The sequence below is a fragment of the Pleuronectes platessa genome, chromosome 4, assembly GCF_947347685.1.
Source record: "Pleuronectes platessa chromosome 4, fPlePla1.1, whole genome shotgun sequence".
NCBI classification, from domain to species: Eukaryota; Metazoa; Chordata; class Actinopteri; order Pleuronectiformes; family Pleuronectidae; genus Pleuronectes; species Pleuronectes platessa.
The window spans coordinates 28,538,915-28,556,651 of NC_070629.1; the positions used below are offsets into that span (position 1 = coordinate 28,538,915).

The following is a 17,737-nucleotide window of genomic DNA, read 5'->3' on the forward strand; positions in this document are numbered from 1 at the left end:
GTGTACACAGTAAGTTTTATTATTGTAACAAAGCAAGTTGTACACCTCAAATTTAAAACAGTTTCTTTTCCCCCCGGCAGAAAAGGAAAGGGTGATTATATGTAAATTCTTTGAGATAACAGGTGGTTTGTTTTAAACCCATGAAGCAGTGGGGCCAAAATTTACAAGCTTGTTTTTTTCCATTTTGTTCTTTATTAAAAATGTCATTTCAAATCTCATGGATATCTGTAAAACAATACAATGAAAAGAAAGAAAAAAAAAAGTCCCATAGAAATGATGTCAAAATAACCACTCTCCCCATAACCAACATACTCCTGCCCCTCCCCAGCTTACCCCACCCCCCGCCCCCTAAACATTACAAGTCAAAAGGAATGAGCTGGTACTTGTTAACCACATAGGGGAAAAATAACAGTTTAAGGGACCGACGCCCCAACTAAAAAAATAAAAAACATGGGGAAAAAAATATATCGAGGTCTGCTAGCGCTAGGTCACTACACCATGGCTTTAGTCAATTTACCACACAACCTTAAACAGAAGGAATTCTGTGTGAAGTATCTTCAAATTCTACTCAGGATGCCGTGCTGATACTATTGCAATACTTTTTTATTATCATTTTTTTAGATGACTGCGGGGATGGTACTCATATTTCAGGGCAAAGTGCCATTGGCCTTAAGATGAGTCAAAGGAGAACATAACATGGCACCAACAGGTGAAGAGGCTTCAGAATGGAAAATGAAGCACACACAATAAAAAAGGAAAAAAACAAAATAAAAAAAAACTTTGCTCCCTAACATGAGTGGAAAAAGCAAACAGGGAATCGAAGGTTGAGGGTCTGGGTTGGTGAAGTTATTTCATTAGTCATCTTCTCCCTCGTCATCCTGCAAGAGCAAGTAAATACCGGATTGTCAGTGAATGTTCAAAAATTACTGCAGACATCATGCGTTTTCTTTACTTTTATCACATTACCTCTCCATCTTCTCCATCATCCTCTTCGTCCTCCTCTCCATCTTCATCGCCTTCCTCGTCGATGTCCTCCAGACCCTCTTCATCCTCTTCCTCGTCTTCCCCTTCACCTTCTTCGTCATCCATGTCGGGAACCTGGGGGAAATAATCACTGTCAGCACTTCTGTGTTTCAATAGTAGAGGATGTTATGTAATTACAGTTTCCTGTTGTGGAACAGCTCAAACATCTCTGCTCATTGTGGGAAATGGCATCCAGGGAAATTAATATACCACTAGAGTATGAGCAGTAATAAGCACTTTTATTTGCGTGTCATAAACCTACCAGGTAGTACTGCAGAGGGTTGGGCCAGATGTCGTCCTTGATGACCTCCCCAAGCTCATCAGCGCCAGCGTCGGCATGATCAGTGAACCAAGTGAAGAAGCTCTCTGGCTCTTCGTGTTGCCTCTTCCTGCCGGCTTTGTTCTGTGTCTGGCTGGAGCGCTTGGTCAGGTCCTACAAATTATAGAACATTTAAAATGACTGCTCACCACAGGTGGTCTTGCTTTGATTGAGCTCTTAAGTAGTTCAGGTCAAACGTTGTCAATGAGGGACAATCATAATAGTGCTGCCCTGCCTCAGGTCTCGTCATATAAATTACTTTAATGGCAAAGACAACATAATAAAAAGACCAACATACCTTTCCTGACTTCCATTTGATTTCTGTTGACTTTGAAGATGGGTCTCCACTCTCGTTCAGATGGAACTCTTTGGAAAGTACTTTGTTTTCGAAGTACGGATTTTCATCGAAATACTAGAAGACAGAATGCACTCAGGTCAGAACACAGGAAACAACTTCTTGGTGGTGCGAGCGTGCAACAGTACAATACTTACAAAATCTATTCTGTAGCCCGACTTGATGTCTTCAAACTCTGTCACCTCCACCCGGCTCAGGTAATGAAGCGCTTCTTCATCTTCCTCTCCCAGTAGGGCAGATACTGCAGGGGAAACATTCAACAGAGCAAACATCAACTTCAATCCTGGTGGAAGGTCACACAAACATTGCTGTGCATCTAAAGGCTTCCAAAAGACCAGATACCTAATCTTAAATCACTGACCTTGTGGATGGTTGACAAACGTGGTGACCCAGAAGTTGGGGATTTTGGCGATCAGTTCTGATCTCTTCTGAAAGAATGGCTGACGGAGTTTGTTGTATTTCTGTTCTACTTTGAGGATCTCCTCACTGGCTTGCTCGTTCAACCTGAAAGGAGAGAATTAAAGAAACTATAAAAAACAAATTAAAAATATCATCCCGGACTGTTTGTTCTCAGTCACACGGCAGAAAAATTATTCCCATTCCTATCATTTCAATAATACATTTTATTTATACACTAACCCTTTAACCCAATAGGACAAATTTAAATTACCTGTCAATTTCATTCTGAACTTCGTCGATGTGTTCAATAGCTTCTTGCTGCTCTTTCTCTGTGGGACAGAAAAAAACAAGAATTGTTAAAAATACATAGAACTTATTATTACAGATAAATTAAAATCATCAATAGAAACATACACATCATATTACAAATCTGACGATTATCTCATATCAAAAACGTGTTTATTTACTTGTTCCCGCTTAAAAAACAAACGACATTTCTTAATTTAAAAGTCATATTTGAACCATTCAAAGTATTTAATTAGCCCACAACTAAGTTCCGTCTGTGGGATACGTTTGTTGTACACATGTTTCCGGATCTCACGGGGTAACACGCCACGGTTTCGCGGTAGATAATGGTAGTTTGTCCGGATCTCCGGCAGATCGCACGCCGGAGGTTCAGGCAGCGCGAGGGGCCAATGGCTGCAGCTCTAGCGGCTCAGGCAGGCACCGTTTCCTGCCGGTTGCTGTCGACGAGGCCGCGTGGTTTAAATGTGGGACATCGGACTGCACACACACGCAGCTGCGGTACCATGAGAACAGATAGCCCGGGGTGGACACTCACAACCGCCCGCTGCCCCCACAGCGAGGTCCGGGGTGCCCCCTCCCAGAACCCGGTTACAAATATAAAAAATTTCCCGCGGGGCTGGAGGATTTAAAAGCTTCTCAGTCCGACACAAAACACAACGTCGTGCGCTAGCGTTAGGTAACATCACGACAACAACACGAGCGGGCTAGTGGCTAAAGTCCGAATGAAAGGCGCAAATTCCCCCGGTTATTAGACACAATAACACTAATGGGGGCTCCCGCCGGGTGGTGCGGGGCGAATTAGCGCCATCGCGCAGAACAATGACCCCCTAGCATCGCACACGGCCACTGGGTCCGCAGCCGTCGACACAACTGGCCACGCTGGTGATGCTAACTCGGCTAGCTAACATGGCCTCTCTGCACCCGGTGTGGATGGAACAAGGAGTAGCGGCATGCTAACGAGCTAATGCTAGCTGCTGCTGCCGCCGAAACGGGAACACACGCAGCGGTCTCCCGGGGAAGAGAGGCCAGGGGCCTCGGTGCGAATAAATAAAAAGCAAGCCCACGCAGTCGGTGAGATCCCCGCAGAACCGTGGCACAAAACCACGTTAGAGAAAGAAAGTGAAAATGGCGGTGAACAGGAGGCCGCCATTCTCTCCCCCACCCCCCCACACGCCACCACCACCACTTACCGGAGGTTTCGTCCGCTCCGTCATGGTTCGAGTTCAGCTCCTTTTTACTCGCTTTCGCCGCCGAGGCCGACATGTTTCCGCGCGCTGGGGTTGACCGAGGTGCGTCCGAGAGGGTGGCGGTGGATCTGGTTTCTCTCCCCCGAGCAGGAGCGCGCTAATCGGGCGTAAAAGTTCAGCGTGGAGGAGCCGACAACGTGCTGCCTTCCACACAATGACGCTGCCGAGGAGCGAGGAAGTCACGGCCCGCGCCGCTCACGCGCTCCTTTCATTGCGCCGAGCGGAGCGGCGGCGAGCTCCGCCTCCCAAAGTAGGTCCCACTGCGCGGGCCCGAGCTGCGCGTGCACGCCGCTCCCCTCTCCCCAAACCTCCGATTTCCACTTGTCTACAGCGCGCGCTTAATTTATATAAAGTCAAATAAAGAAAAGAGGAAAGTGCGTTAGTTCAGGGCGAAGCAGCGGCGGGACCGACGCACGCTTAAAGGCCCAGTGCGTGAGGGTCAAGTGAAATGGATCTATGGGCAGAGAATGAATGTAGAACAAGCCCACTGATCTAAATTGTATGAATTGTTGTTTTCTTTACCCTAGAATGAGCCTTTATATTTAAATACTTTATAAATACTTAATATTCAGGAGTTGGTCCTCTCTACGGGGGCCGCCATGTTTTTTTTTTTGACAGTAGCCCAAACTGGACAAACTAAACCTTTTGAGTTTTCATAGCAACTGAAGCTACAGCAAGTTCTCCTTCATGTTCGGAAGTGGAGAGGGGGAGATGAGGGGTGTTCAGCTGCAACCTGACACTTCGCCACTAGAGGTCACTGACTTCTACACACTGAACCTTTAAAAAACATTTCCTGTGAACACTGCGTTTATTGTATTTTGTTCAAATAAGGGTCAAGTTCAGAGAACATTTCAGTTCACTAATATCAGGGCTGGCATCAAAAAGCCTGATTTGAATCGTGCTTCCTGCCAACTGTTATCTCTGTGGGTGTTATTTGTATAATCCAGAAAGTGAAACCACTCTGACAGCATTAATAAACAGGGTGTTTTATTAGAGGTTGAAGCAATGTCTGAATATTAACCATATAACATATAATAGGCAGTTATTCAGTGAGTGGGCTGCTATGCTGTTTGCATAATTATGAGAATATTATGTGAATATTGATGATGTTCAACTTGAGCTCACAAGTCTCCATTGTCAATAAGACAGCTGAGAGGCGCACAGAGCAGCCATGTGTGTGTATGCAGACATGACCCCCCCCACACACACAGACAGACACACACACAGTGTTTGTCAGAGGACCTCCATGTCCAGGATCATGTTCAGTACATCAGCAGCTGCTCCCTCATTTCCTGTCCTGTGCATGTGCATATCGACTCCATCACTGTGGGTTTTATTGTCTCTGAAACTCTCTGTCTCGTCCGAGCAGGATAAACAGATCTGCTAAATGCTGCAGACTGTTCTCGGCCCCGTCCCAAACACAGAAGCAGCAGCAGCTCGGTGTTTTCTCTTTTTTGGTTGGTGGCAGCACAGGAACATGTGGTCACGCAGCGGCCAATGCCGAGCCCAGAGCAGGCGATCAGCACTGTCAGAGCAGCAGCAGCAGCAGTGGGGCTGGCACTGGAGAGGAACTCTGCCTTCCCCCTGCAGAGAGAAACCCCTCTAGAAGAGCGAGAGAGAGAGAGAGGGGGAGAGAGAGAGGGAGAGGGAGAGAGGGGGAGAGGAGGAGGGGGTTTGCTTACAGAGCAGAGGATGAGGATGCAGCGTGAAGGGGATGTTGCAGAGGAGGCTGTAGGGATGCACAAACAAACAGGAGAACATGCTGTGTGATCCAAATCTCAAGATGTAGGAGCTGCACCAGAGGAGCCCTCAGACCAGACTGTGTGAGTGTGCGTGTGTGTGTGTTTGTGTGTGTGAACGCACCATAACAGCAGCAGACTTGTTATGTTTCAAGGATAGTGAAGGTGGAGAGGCGCAACCTGAGAAGCCCCCCCCCCCCCCCTCCCTCCTGCACTTCCACAGAGGATGACAGATTAGTCCTTATTCAGCAAGGAGCCTGAGCATCTCTCTGAGGTGAGTGAAGTGCAAAGTCATACTGTCTCCATCCGGTCGGGACCTGCTGTTCTCACTTAGTCCACTTGTTCTCCTCCCTTATGGAGCTGAGTTGCATGTGCAGCACTGTCACTGGTGATCTCCTCTGCTCCACTTGTTATGGTAAACTATGGCTGTGTTTTGGTCGGTGTGTTGTGTGTGACTGTGCCTCCTGCCCACCTGAAGTGTCAGTGGCGATGAAGTCGGGCTTGTTGTCTCTTGATGTGATGTCGTTATCCAGGATCAGATGTTGTCCACAGCTCAGCAGATGCTGCAGGATAGCCGCTCCAAGATCGAGCTGATCCGGCTTCAGATTATCAGAGTCACCCAGGCTGGCAGCAGCAGCAGCAGCAGCGGTGGAGGAGGTGGAGGTGATGATGGTTGCAACCACGACAGCTCCACTAACAGAGGTCAGAGTCCTGAGTTATTCCTCCTTTGGTCACATGTGATACACTGGATCTGAAAAAGCACGAAATCAACTCAAAAAGTCAGAATTTGCTTTATACTTTGGGGACAAGACATCTCTGTTTGAAATGATGTGTTATTACCAGACGAGGTGGAAAGAGGCATCAGATGAATCAGCGTGCAGATACTACATGTATGATGCTATCATGATAAATGTCACATTATTATTTATGATAGGTTTAAAGACTTGATATTGTTTTATTGCCCCTAATTTGTTTCCATTTTAAACCCTTAAAGCTAAAATATTTATCTGGTTTCTCTCCTGGGGACAGAATGCAGACATGTGGTTTTAAAATCGTATGTTTTAATGATTCAATTCACCCAAAGGTCTTATTGTCAAAGAATCTAATTCATCGAGGAGTTGTAGTTTGACGAGCTGCAAAAAAACTGGTGATTTTAATGTCAGTCCCTCAAAAACATGACTGTGAACACTGTGTTTATTGTATTTGGTTCAAATAAAGGTCAAGTTCAGAGAACCTATCAGTTCACTAATGTCAGTGCTGGTATCAAAAAGCCATATCTGTTGAACCGTGCCAACTGCTGTCTCTGTGGGTGTTATTTGTATAATCCAGAAAGGGAAACCACTCTGACAGCATTAATAGAGACAGACAGCAAACGCCATGATTAAATTCTGAACTGAGGATGTGTGCCGTTTGAAAACCCTCAAACCAACACTGACAGCAATATCCTCCTGGCTTGAAAGCGAGAGGAGGAAATAGTAGATGAGTAACTCTACACCCGGTTTCCTCTGCTCACGTTTCCCCTCCCTGACTCTCGACCTCCATTCTTCTCCTCGGCTCCTGACTGTCGGGCCTTGGCGGACGTACGCGCTGACCGAGTGCCTTTCTAGGTTCTTGGGAAACTCACAAAAATGTCTCTAGAAACACCCAATCTCTCAATTTAGAAAGAAAGTGAAAAGGCAATGTTGGATCCTCCCCCTTAATTGCACCCGCTCCAAAAGGTGATAGGCTTCTCTTGACCCGTGTTCTATTCTTCCACCAAGTGTCAACAAAATGGGTTCTGTAGTTGTTGTGTAATCCTGCAGAAAAGCAGACACACAGCAATGAAAACATAATCTCATGGCGTTAATACTGTGTCACTGCTCTGAACTGAATTCAGTTTTCTCCCCCGTCCTCGTCCCTTTCCCTCAGGAGTGTCTCCGGTCGCGGTCGCTCCTGTGGACGCTCGTCTGGCAGAGCTGCAGCACCACATGCAGAGGGAGACAGATGCTCTGGTGCTGGCCAAAGATGTGGTGAAGCAGCTGGAAGGGATCTCCTCGCTGGACCAGAAGGCGCTGACCGAGGTGGAACCCTTCAAATACGTTATATCTCATGAGCAGACAGTAATGATTTCAATATTTGCTGTCGAAACATAGAGAAACACTGGATGACAGAGTGTGAAGTTATATTCAATTAATGTTTCCGATTTGAATTTGGTGTAAAAAAGAGCTTGTCTCATTTGACCTTCAGGGGAAAACAACCTCTAGCTGTAGAGAAAGACGTCTCCTTGGCTGGAGCGACTCGGAAAAGAGCTGATTAACCGTTTCGAAGGCAGATACAGATATTTTGAGATCGGAGCTGACACTTTTAAGTCGGCCTCATTTTCCTGTCAAAACAATCTTGAAGTGAGTTAGTGTGAAGGTGGAGAAGCTTCTCAACGAGTCGTTAGATCGTAAAAACAGTTCAGTGGCACCAGACTGACGATCAGCAGCGTGTGTCTGCGCTTTATAAATCATGTGGATTCAAACTTAGTCTTACTGCCGATCACTTTCCATCACTTCTATTCAGTTTGTGTGGTAAATAAAAATAATCTAGTAGCACTGTTGGAGCTTTAGCTGTGGAATCGGGTCTGTATTGTAATTGTTTTTGTAGTAATGAGGTCTGAGTGTGGTAGATTCAAAATCTGACATCAGATTTTTAAAGTCACATAGAAATAAAATGGAAATGTGTCTTATGGGTTTAAATTTGTGCCACAAATGGCAGATACACCCATAAACCGAAGGTTCACTGATTAAAGTGATGATAATTAATTAATCTGTCTGATTTTATTCCTCAAGATCCATAAATTAGTTTCTGTGAAATCAGTGAAAATATCTTGCAACTTGGTGAGGGTGATGGATTTACTCACCAAAATGTTATGATTTCATCCCTGAGTCATCCAACATCTTTCCATTGAGGTGTAATCTGTGTTGTTTTTGTTAGATCTCGCTTACAAACAAACAAACAAACAAACAAACAAACAACGTTCAGTTGAGAAAATTCCCTGAAGGAGGTCAAGAAAGAAAAAGTCAATTCCCCTTAAAGTCTAAAGTTAAAAGTCCCAAAAATACGACACAGCCTCGCTATGTTTAAAAAGAGTAAACACAACAACGCGATGTTTATCTTCCCATCAGGCCCAGTCCCGGGTGCACGAGTCCTCCCAGAAGCTGGACCTTCTGAGACGGTCCCTGGAGAAATGTCTGGAGGAGAAGAGCCAGGAGCCGGAGCCACAGCAGCCTGCAGGGGGCGTCCACCCCTCACAGGGACCCCCGTCCTCCCAGTACCAGAGACCTGGATGTCCCCTGTCCACCTCCCCATCCGTCTTCTCCATCAGACCTGCCTCCTTAACTGGTATCAACACACAATGTTTTCTGAAGAGAATCATATCCATCTTTTTTTAAAGGTCCACATTTACCTTATAATGTCCAGGAAATACCGACATGGTTCTAAATATAGAGAAAGTAGCAAAACACCTTAATTTAGACCCAAACTAAATATGAACTAAGTCTTCTTTTGGAGAATTAACTTAAATTATTATCCTGTTCAGCTACACGCCAATTAATTTTAAGTAATTACTGAAGTTAACTTGAACACTGTTTGTATTTCCTGCTTAATTTGAACCAGATTATAGATTTTAACCGGACATTGTTTGCACAGCAGCTCTTTGTCTTGTTCTTCTTCTGTAATCATCTGAAAAATGACCATTAATTCATTCTTCACTTATTATGGAAACTTCCTTCTAAATCTATGCTGCATTATGGATGGAGGCAGATTTCAGTTATCAGGAGCTGCCCTGGAATGAGCTGTAATATATGAATTGGGGGAGAAATTAGAGTAAAATAACAGATATATAATCCTTGATGGAAACACCTGGAAACTGTTTTAAAGGACGTCACTCTGTTCAGCATTGATCTGAAACACTTCGAGGGAAACCTCAGCGAGTGGTATCATGGACGACCCGGTGTCTGATCACGATTTGCCGTCTACTGACCTCTGGCTGTGGATAATCTGGACGTGTAATCTGTTGGTTTTTGGACGGTTCAGTTGTGAGCCAGTCGCTCGGCGGCAGCAGAAAGAAAGAAAGAGGCTTTTTGATGATGTAACGAGGAGACAAATCCTTGAGTTGCTCTGTTGGCAGCGGGTAATGAGGACGAGTCTCAGGGCGGTGAGAGACACTGGGGGAGATTTTCTGCTGCACGGCTGTTAGTGCCACGGTGAAAAGAAGAAAATGAGGATGTGAAAGCTCCAGACAGCTTCTGAGTCAGAGGCCCTGACTCAGATTTATTCATGCTGACGAGTGAAAGGTTTTATTTTGTAAATGCTGCCTTCACTTTGTTGGACTTTCTTTCCTGAGGTTCATTGCACTAGAGTCACACTCAGTTAGTTCTGGAAGGTGGAACCGCACTTTGTTTCACTTTATGAGTTATTTTCTCATAAATTCAGAATTTTAGGGCTAAACTTGAACTTTGGTTTTGTCTCTTTTTTAAGGTAAACTTGAAGTGAAGCTTCTCGGATGTGAGGATTTACTGAAACCTCAGACGAACCCGGAGCAGGAAAAGTCTGGGGACGGTTCATCAGCTGCTCACAGGACGGAGGGACATCCGGGTCAGTGGACCTTTTTGTTCTGGAAGAATTTAGTTTGTGGTTTTACATGTGAATGTTTTACAAAATATTTCATCTTGTTTCCAGCCTGGACAATAAAAGAATATAAATAATCATCACACACATTTCATCAAAAACTATTCAACATTATATCAATGTAATGGTTATGTTAAAGCACAGATCTATGTGTTTTGCCTTTAAACCACATCTTTTAATAAAAAATTATCTTGATATTGTTTTTGGCCATATCTTCAAGCTCTATTGTTTCCTATGTACAGGAAAGATATTCATAAAGAGTAAAAACATATTTATTATGAGTTATTACTTGGGAAGGATTCTGGAAAGAACTGTATTTGGGTAGTAGAGTAAAACAGAAAGTTCAAATTGGTAAATTTCCAGTCGGTTGAATGTGTAATATGTGATTTTTCTAGTGCTGCCTCGTTCATGTGTTTCTATGTGTCCTCCCACAGCAGAGATCAGTGCAGTGCTCAGGCTGGACGGCAGGGTGGTCGGCCGGACGCGGTGGGCGACCGTCAGCAGACTCTGCTGGGATCAAACGTTCTGCATCCAGCTGGAGCGGGTGAGTCCACGGCCGCAAACCTGAGGTCAACCGGACGATGACGTTTACATGAACATCACAGAACTCTGCGTTAGAATCTGAAACGCGACACCAGTACAACAATGCAGCCACATTGGGAACATATCCATCCATCCATCCATCCTTGCGTTTGTCCGTCTATCCATCTATCCATCCATCCATCCATCCATCCATCCATCCATCCATCCATCCATCCATCCATCCATTCTTGCATCTGTCCATCCATCAATCCAAACCTGAGCAGCACCAGCCTACATGTCTTTGGACCGATGGAGGAAGCAGGAGTACTCAGAGAAAACCCATTCAAACTCCACACAGACAGACCCCTCGCTGAGCTGGGATCTGAACTGGGAACCTCCGTACTGTGTGGGAAGTGTTAACCTGGGGACAGAATGTATTTGAAGTGTAGCCTCCCCCCGAGGCTTGACCCCAGCTCCACCCACTGCATGATTTAGAAGAAATGCTAAAAGCTGGGGAGGGGTCTCTTTAGAAACCCTCCCGTCCAGAAGCCCCTGAACTGGGCGTTAGTGGGATGAGAACCATGTTGGTCCTGAGTCAGGTCAGCTCAAGACATTGGCTCCAGCCCCAGTTACACCTGAGGCCGGAGCTCTTGTAGCCAAGGCAGTGAGGGGGCAGGGTGGAGGCCTCTGAGACGTAGTATAACACTGATGTGGGCCAATGTCAGCCGACGTTTGAATAAGTTGTAAAGCTCTGTGATGTATTTTCCATATTACTCCTCTCCCACAATCTGCACAGTCCCTGACTTTTGATTCTAATAGCTGGGATTCAACCAGTAGAGGACAGTCAATCTGCAGATTTATCACACAAAGAGTCACTTTAATGTCAAGATGTGGACCTGAATCAATCAACAGCTCAACTAAAGGCCTTCAGGTGTCTGAGTTACTCTTTCTTCCTCCGACAGAGCCTCCAATCAAATTTCAGTGTGAGTTTGCTGCATCGTTTTTTACACCAGAAAAAACCTTCTAAAGACAAATCGTGCTGAGCTCACTGAACAGCTGAGGTGGACTGGAGCGAAGGGAACTTGACCTCAGTCAGGATCGGAGCAGGACTTTACTGGGAAAGTTCTAAAAGTGGAGCCGCCATCTATCAAGATCTATTTGTTAAATCCTGAACTAATCGATGCATGTTGGATATCAAAGGCCCAAATCTGCAGTAGATAGTTTTACTCACTTATTTTTAATGTAGAAATTAGACAATAGACAGAAACTCCACCTCAGATCTCTGCAGCACAGCTTCCAGCACCAGGGACTCATGTCTCATGTCCCACGCTCGACTCGTCCCTCCTTTGTTTCTTCTTCCCCCCCGATCCTCCTGTTTTCTACCTGAACTCAGTTTTATCACAGAGCACGAGCTGAGACGATGTCAGCCCCCCCCCCCCCCCCCCCCCCCTTTCCCCCCAATCGAGACAGGTCAAACACAGCAAGGTCAAGATCCGTGACGCTGGAGCAGAAACAAACAGCATCAGCAGCTGTAGAGTCACTGCTGACGCACATGTTACAGCAGCAGCAGCAACAACAGGACAACACAAGGGCACCGAGTGGGACAGACACACACACCACATATGGAAACATGACTGGGACAGGAGGATTTCTGCTAGGACTTAACTATATAGTTACTAGGATCTTCTTTCATGTTCAAGAAGGTTTTTCAAAGTTTTATACATCATTTAAACAAATAAAACCAATTAACTCACTCAAGCTCTGAATCCTTTTAAAAGACTTGTATTTTACTTGTTTTTTCCAGTTTATGTAACCAAACATCTGCCTCACTTCATTTCAGAGGGAAAATATTTGTCATCTCACTCCACAATGTTTATTTGACAATTATTACAGTTACTTATTACTCATACTGAAATATCTTACACACAAAACCAGATAGGATTTGGTATATATATATATTTTTACAACAGTATTTTAAGTAGTTATATCTTTATAAGTTCTAAAATTAAAATTATATTAATATATGGCATACATAGAATGAAATGAACCAAAAAACATCTGTATTAATGTCTATTTACTAATGATATTTTTGCTGAATGCAGTACTTCTACATGCACGAGTATATCTTTATATTGTTGTATTTACTCAAGTTAAAGCTGCTTATACTACTTGGACTTTACTCGAGTTTACACCACTTTATTACACTTCTACTCCACCAGATTACAGAGAGAATATACAGCTGAATATATTACACTCTGCATCCTGACTTATCGTTGCAGTTCGGGGTAAAACCAGAAGGTGTCTCCCTCTCACCTGCAGATAAACATTCGTCTCTGACTCTGAATCCTCTTGATTCTCAGAGCTCAGAAGGTTGTTGCAGATTTTCATCTCCTCCCTGGTAACAGTGTGATTGCAGTTGTCGCTCTTATTCTCCTCTCGTTTGTCTGTCGTTGGTCTGTGATCAGTCTCGAGAGCTGGAGGTCAGTGTCCTCTGGCGGGACCGGGGCGCCATGTGTGCCGTCAAGTTCCTGAGACTGGAGGAGATGATGGAAAACCAGAACGACAACCAGGGTCTGAGTCTGGAGCCGCAGGGCCTCCTCTACGCCAAGGTACCTATAATGACCTGCCCCCGGGGTCAAAGGTCAACTCAAGTCTCCTCAGGCTTTTACTCTGATGGAGAACTTGTATAAACAACTCAAGTTCTTCAAGTGATGCAATATATACACTATTTATTGCTGTCCATTTCATATTGAGCAGTAGCTCTTAGGATCGATATTATTGGCCAAATATGACATGTCTGTCCATTTTAGTGTCAATGCCCTAAAAACTCACATTCTTCTGTTGTGTTTTGTTCCAGCTTCGGTTCATTGAGGCCGTCGTGGAGCCGAGGCTGAGACGCCAGCGCTGCATCTTCACTAAAGAACGAGGTAAAGAACCAACCACCTGCAGAATCCACAGCTTCCATCGGTTTCTCTGCTGCTGCTGCTGCAGTGAATCGTGTGTCTTACAGGGAAGAACTTCCTCAGAGCCGCTCAGATGAACATGAACTTTGCCACGTGGGGTCACCTGATGATGAGCATCCTCCCTCACTACAGCTCCTTCACCACGTTCAGCTCGACCCCCGACCCGACGGCCAACAGCACCGATGAGAAGGAGCCTCCGATCAGCGCTCCACTGCCGGGGTCAGAGGGAATCTGAGCATTCTCAGTTTTCATGATGATAGTGAACATCCCAGAGTGTTTTGACTGTCTCTCCTCTTTCCTCCTCTGCAGTGAAGCTCCAGTGATCAGACTCAGCGTCACCGAGGATCCTCCTCCGCCCTCCAGCCCGGAGCCGAGAGTCGAGTCTCCCACCGTCACCCCCACAGAACACCACCACACCTCATCTGAGCCTCCACTGCAGGAGGAACTGGTGACTGACCATCAACCTGACCTTCATTTACATTTCACGAGACTTTCAATTTGAGGGTTCTATACTTGTGTATCGGCTCTTGGAGGCTTCACGTTACCTGAGATTTACGCTATGAAGTTATTTAAATGATTTCTCTAGTTTCACAAATAACTTTGTGGTTATTCTAAGAGATTCAGTGAGATTGGTTCAGGATTTTAGATCCAGGAGAAACGGAGCTCGGGTTCTGCTTGTTGCACATTTCCTAAAAATATCTATATTTAATTATATCACGTTTTTTATCCTTTGAGGGTTTTGTATTCTATATGTCCATAGTACTCCAACGTACTATTTAATCATCATTTCATATGAGCTTTTCATTGTCCTCATCTAGATTACACAGGTAACATATTACTGTAAATACTGTAAATTTACATTGTGATCTAGGTTATAACAGCCTCGGTTCTAACTATATGGGAAAAAAACTTCTTCAGAGCAACTTGAAAAACAAGAGAAATGTGTGATGTCTGGATGTGATTTGTGTGAATGACTTGTTTTCTCTTCTTGCAGTCGTCCATAAACAACACAGAGGAAAGTGAAGACCAGCCTGTGTCTGATCTCAAGTAAAGACACACACACAAACACACACACAAACACAGGTATACACAGTTACACACACCTATATGTGATAATGCCCTAACAGACTTTTATTCATGTTTCACAAGGATGCACAGGGAGGATTTCCGATATATCTCGGTTCTGGGCAGAGGACACTTTGGGAAGGTAAACGGACTCAAGGTTTGATCCCTGGTGCTCGTGACACTCCATCACATCCTCCTCAGGGGTTTCTTCTCTCTGCAGGTTCTGCTGGCAGAGTTCAAGAAGACAAAGAAACTTTACGCCATCAAAGCCTTGAAGAAGAGAGAGATCGTGACTCGAGATGAAGTCGACAGGTGCGTGGGTCAGTTTATCCAAATTACACTAAGAGAAACCATGTGGTGTTTTTCTCTATGGATTCTATCAAATGACAAAATAAAGATTGATTAAAACAATAAAACAGTGTAAAGATTAAAACAGATATTTAATCTGATCACATCGGAGCTGAAGATCTTTAAGACGTTATGAGAAGCAGTAAAATCAGATTAAAACATGAAATCCAGTGAAGTGAATGACACACAGAGGAACTGGTGTGAATCTGATCTGTTGTTCTTCAGCCTCATGAGTGAGAAGAGGATCTTTGAGATGATCAACGCCTCCCGACATCCGTTCCTGGTCAACCTCCACGGCTGCTTCCAGACCAGCGACCACGTCTGCTTTGTCATGGAGTATCTACCCGGCGGCGACCTCATGATCCACATCCACAACAACGTCTTCACCGAGGCCCAGACCAGGTCTGTGAGTCGCCCTGTCGCTCAGAGATAATACACATCTGTACTTCCGCTTCCACAGAATCATTTCAAATGTTAGCACAAATGTTCACTTGATGATTTGCATGGTCAAAGGTCAAAGGTCAAGGTCGTAGTGGCGTCATGAACCACGTGTTTGGCCTCTTTAACCTCACATCTCAAGTCTGCCTTCAGGGAATTTCCTCAACTGTTGACCAGTCGTCACTTTGAGTCAAAGATGAACTGATTTGATTTTAGTGATCAAAGGTGAAAGGTCAAAGGTCCATGAATCTGGGATGTAAAGCTCTTGTAACTCAAACTGCACTGGTTGATGGAGATAATTTAAATTCTGTAAGATTATAAGATCCCACTTCATCTCTAGGATCAAGAAGATCCAGTGAACAAAGTTCTCCAGGTAATTAAATGTTCAGCGTCATAATCTAAAACCTGTCGTTGTTGTGTTCAGGTTTTATTCAGCGTGTGTTCTTTTGGGTTTAGAGTTCCTGCATCTGAATAAAATCATCTATCGGTAAGTGACGACTGAAGATTCTGCTAAACGTTCTGCGGCTGCCGGTTTGAATCCTCATCCCACTTTGTGTTTGTGGCAGAGATCTGAAGCTGGACAACCTTCTGATGGACGCTGACGGATTTGTGAAAATCACAGACTTCGGACTTTGTAAAGAAGGTGATTTGAGCCCTGAATACATCCACTTATATAAATATATATACTTCTACACATCTGACCTCAGCCTCTGTGTGTTTTTAAACGCGATTGTTTGGAATTTAAAATCATTTTCCGGGAAATGTTCTTGATCGTAGTTGAAAATCCAACTGAAATTAGATGTTTAAAGACCATTTATCACCTGCACACTCACACTACACAAACGTATGATTTTAAACTACTAAAAGTTAAAATGTCCAGAAAGAGGTAACGAGAGAAACAACGTTCTTTCGACAGGGATGGGTCACGGAGATCGGACCTCGACTTTCTGCGGGACCCCGGAGTTTCTGGCCCCCGAGGTCCTGACCGACGACAACTACACCCGGGCGGTGGACTGGTGGGGGATGGGCGTCCTGATCTACGAGATGCTCGTGGGCGAGGTGGTTAACGCCGGTTCAACTCTCACTGGGGGAACTTGAGAGCTGTTGTTTAGCGTTTACAATCGATCATTTGTTGTGTTTTCTTATTTGCTGCTGGGTTTTGTGATTTGGCTCCATCGTACTTAAACAGCTGATTCAGACAAATCCCCAGCAATGTGTTCAACAGGCGGGTTTTATTTTTTGGAAGAACCATCAGACCAGAGTAGAAGGTTCTTCCAGGGTAAATAACATCCAAATCAAAATGTGTCCAATCCAACATCATTTCCTGACGTTCATTAAAGAAGCAACATGTCAGAGAGGATTTTTAGGTCACAGAAAATTAATAGAAATGAGAGTTTTCAGTTTAATTGTTCTTGTGTTGTTTGTATGATGTTGTGTTGAAATTGTATATCCATTGAAACAATAGATTTCAATGGAAACCAGATGATTGACTGACACTCTGCGTCTCTTTCCCTCCTGACAGTCTCCGTTCCCTGGTGAGGATGAGGAGGAGGTGTTCGACAGCATCGTCAACGATGACGTCCAGTATCCCTCCTCTCTTCCTCCCGACGCCGTCTCCATCGTCCAGAAGGTATCGAGCCACGAGCAGCTGAACGTGGGACATGTTTAAACCTCAGCTCCACACTTTGAATTTCCCCTTCAGCAGCTTTAAAGTCCGAAAGAGTCAAATACAGTTTGAATCTATCACAATAACTTTATATTTGTGTCTGAGGTTTTTGTGGATTTTAACTCAGCTTCACGTTATTTTGTGTTTTCAATAATAAAAACCTGGTTTGTTTTCTGCAGCTTCTGAAGAGAAATCCTCTGAAAAGACTCGGAGCTGGAGAGAGAGACGCCAACGAGCTGAAGGGAGAGAAGTTCTTTGAGGTGAATCACATGTTTGAACTTGTTAAAGTCACCTCTTCTTGTATTTCATTATCTAGACGCTGTGTCGGATGGGATTCTATATTCTATTTTTATCTGTATGTTATGAAAGTTCAGTTTGTGAAACTCTAAGACTAGAAAAAGGCACAAAAACCATTTAAAAAATCAGCCACAACTAAAAAGAAAACACGAAAGTCTAAATCTGTGTGTGTCTGTGTGTGTCTCTGTCACAGACCATCGACTGGGAGGCTCTACTGGCCAAGACGGCCAAACCACCGTTCCTGCCGTCGATCACAGAATCCATGGACGTCAGCAACTTCGACAGCGAGTTCACTCGACTGCAGCCGATCCTGTCGCCTCCCTGCAAACCCTCCGGCCTCTCCGCCGAGCAGCAGGAGGCCTTCGCTGGCTTCGACTTCTGCGCTCTGCACGGATGA

At 44.6% G+C, this 17,737-nt stretch overlaps 2 protein-coding genes across 2 annotated transcripts; one reads left to right on the forward strand and one right to left on the reverse strand.

Annotated features, from left to right (window-relative positions):
* Positions 1 to 3: 3 nt before the first annotated feature.
* On the reverse strand, positions 4 to 3,824 carry seta (SET nuclear proto-oncogene a). Its single transcript, XM_053420728.1, has 8 exons — positions 3,593 to 3,824; positions 2,368 to 2,425; positions 2,059 to 2,201; positions 1,835 to 1,938; positions 1,641 to 1,754; positions 1,286 to 1,456; positions 967 to 1,098; positions 4 to 878 (listed from the first exon to the last, which is right to left on the reverse strand). Exons 1-8 carry the CDS (start codon positions 3,663 to 3,665, stop codon positions 855 to 857), a joined length of 819 nt encoding a protein of 272 aa, XP_053276703.1. The 5' UTR covers positions 3,666 to 3,824; the 3' UTR covers positions 4 to 854.
* Positions 1,058 to 17,737, forward strand: LOC128438236 (serine/threonine-protein kinase N2). The gene is made up of 20 exons (XM_053420727.1): positions 1,058 to 1,068; positions 5,903 to 6,090; positions 7,297 to 7,448; positions 8,538 to 8,754; positions 9,892 to 10,008; positions 10,476 to 10,585; positions 13,029 to 13,172; positions 13,421 to 13,490; positions 13,574 to 13,745; positions 13,836 to 13,967; positions 14,511 to 14,573; positions 14,676 to 14,733; positions 14,812 to 14,903; positions 15,165 to 15,341; positions 15,802 to 15,864; positions 15,944 to 16,020; positions 16,294 to 16,436; positions 16,900 to 17,031; positions 17,223 to 17,303; positions 17,534 to 17,737. Exons 2-20 carry the CDS (start codon positions 5,928 to 5,930, stop codon positions 17,735 to 17,737), a joined length of 2,367 nt encoding a protein of 788 aa, XP_053276702.1. The 5' UTR covers positions 1,058 to 1,068; positions 5,903 to 5,927.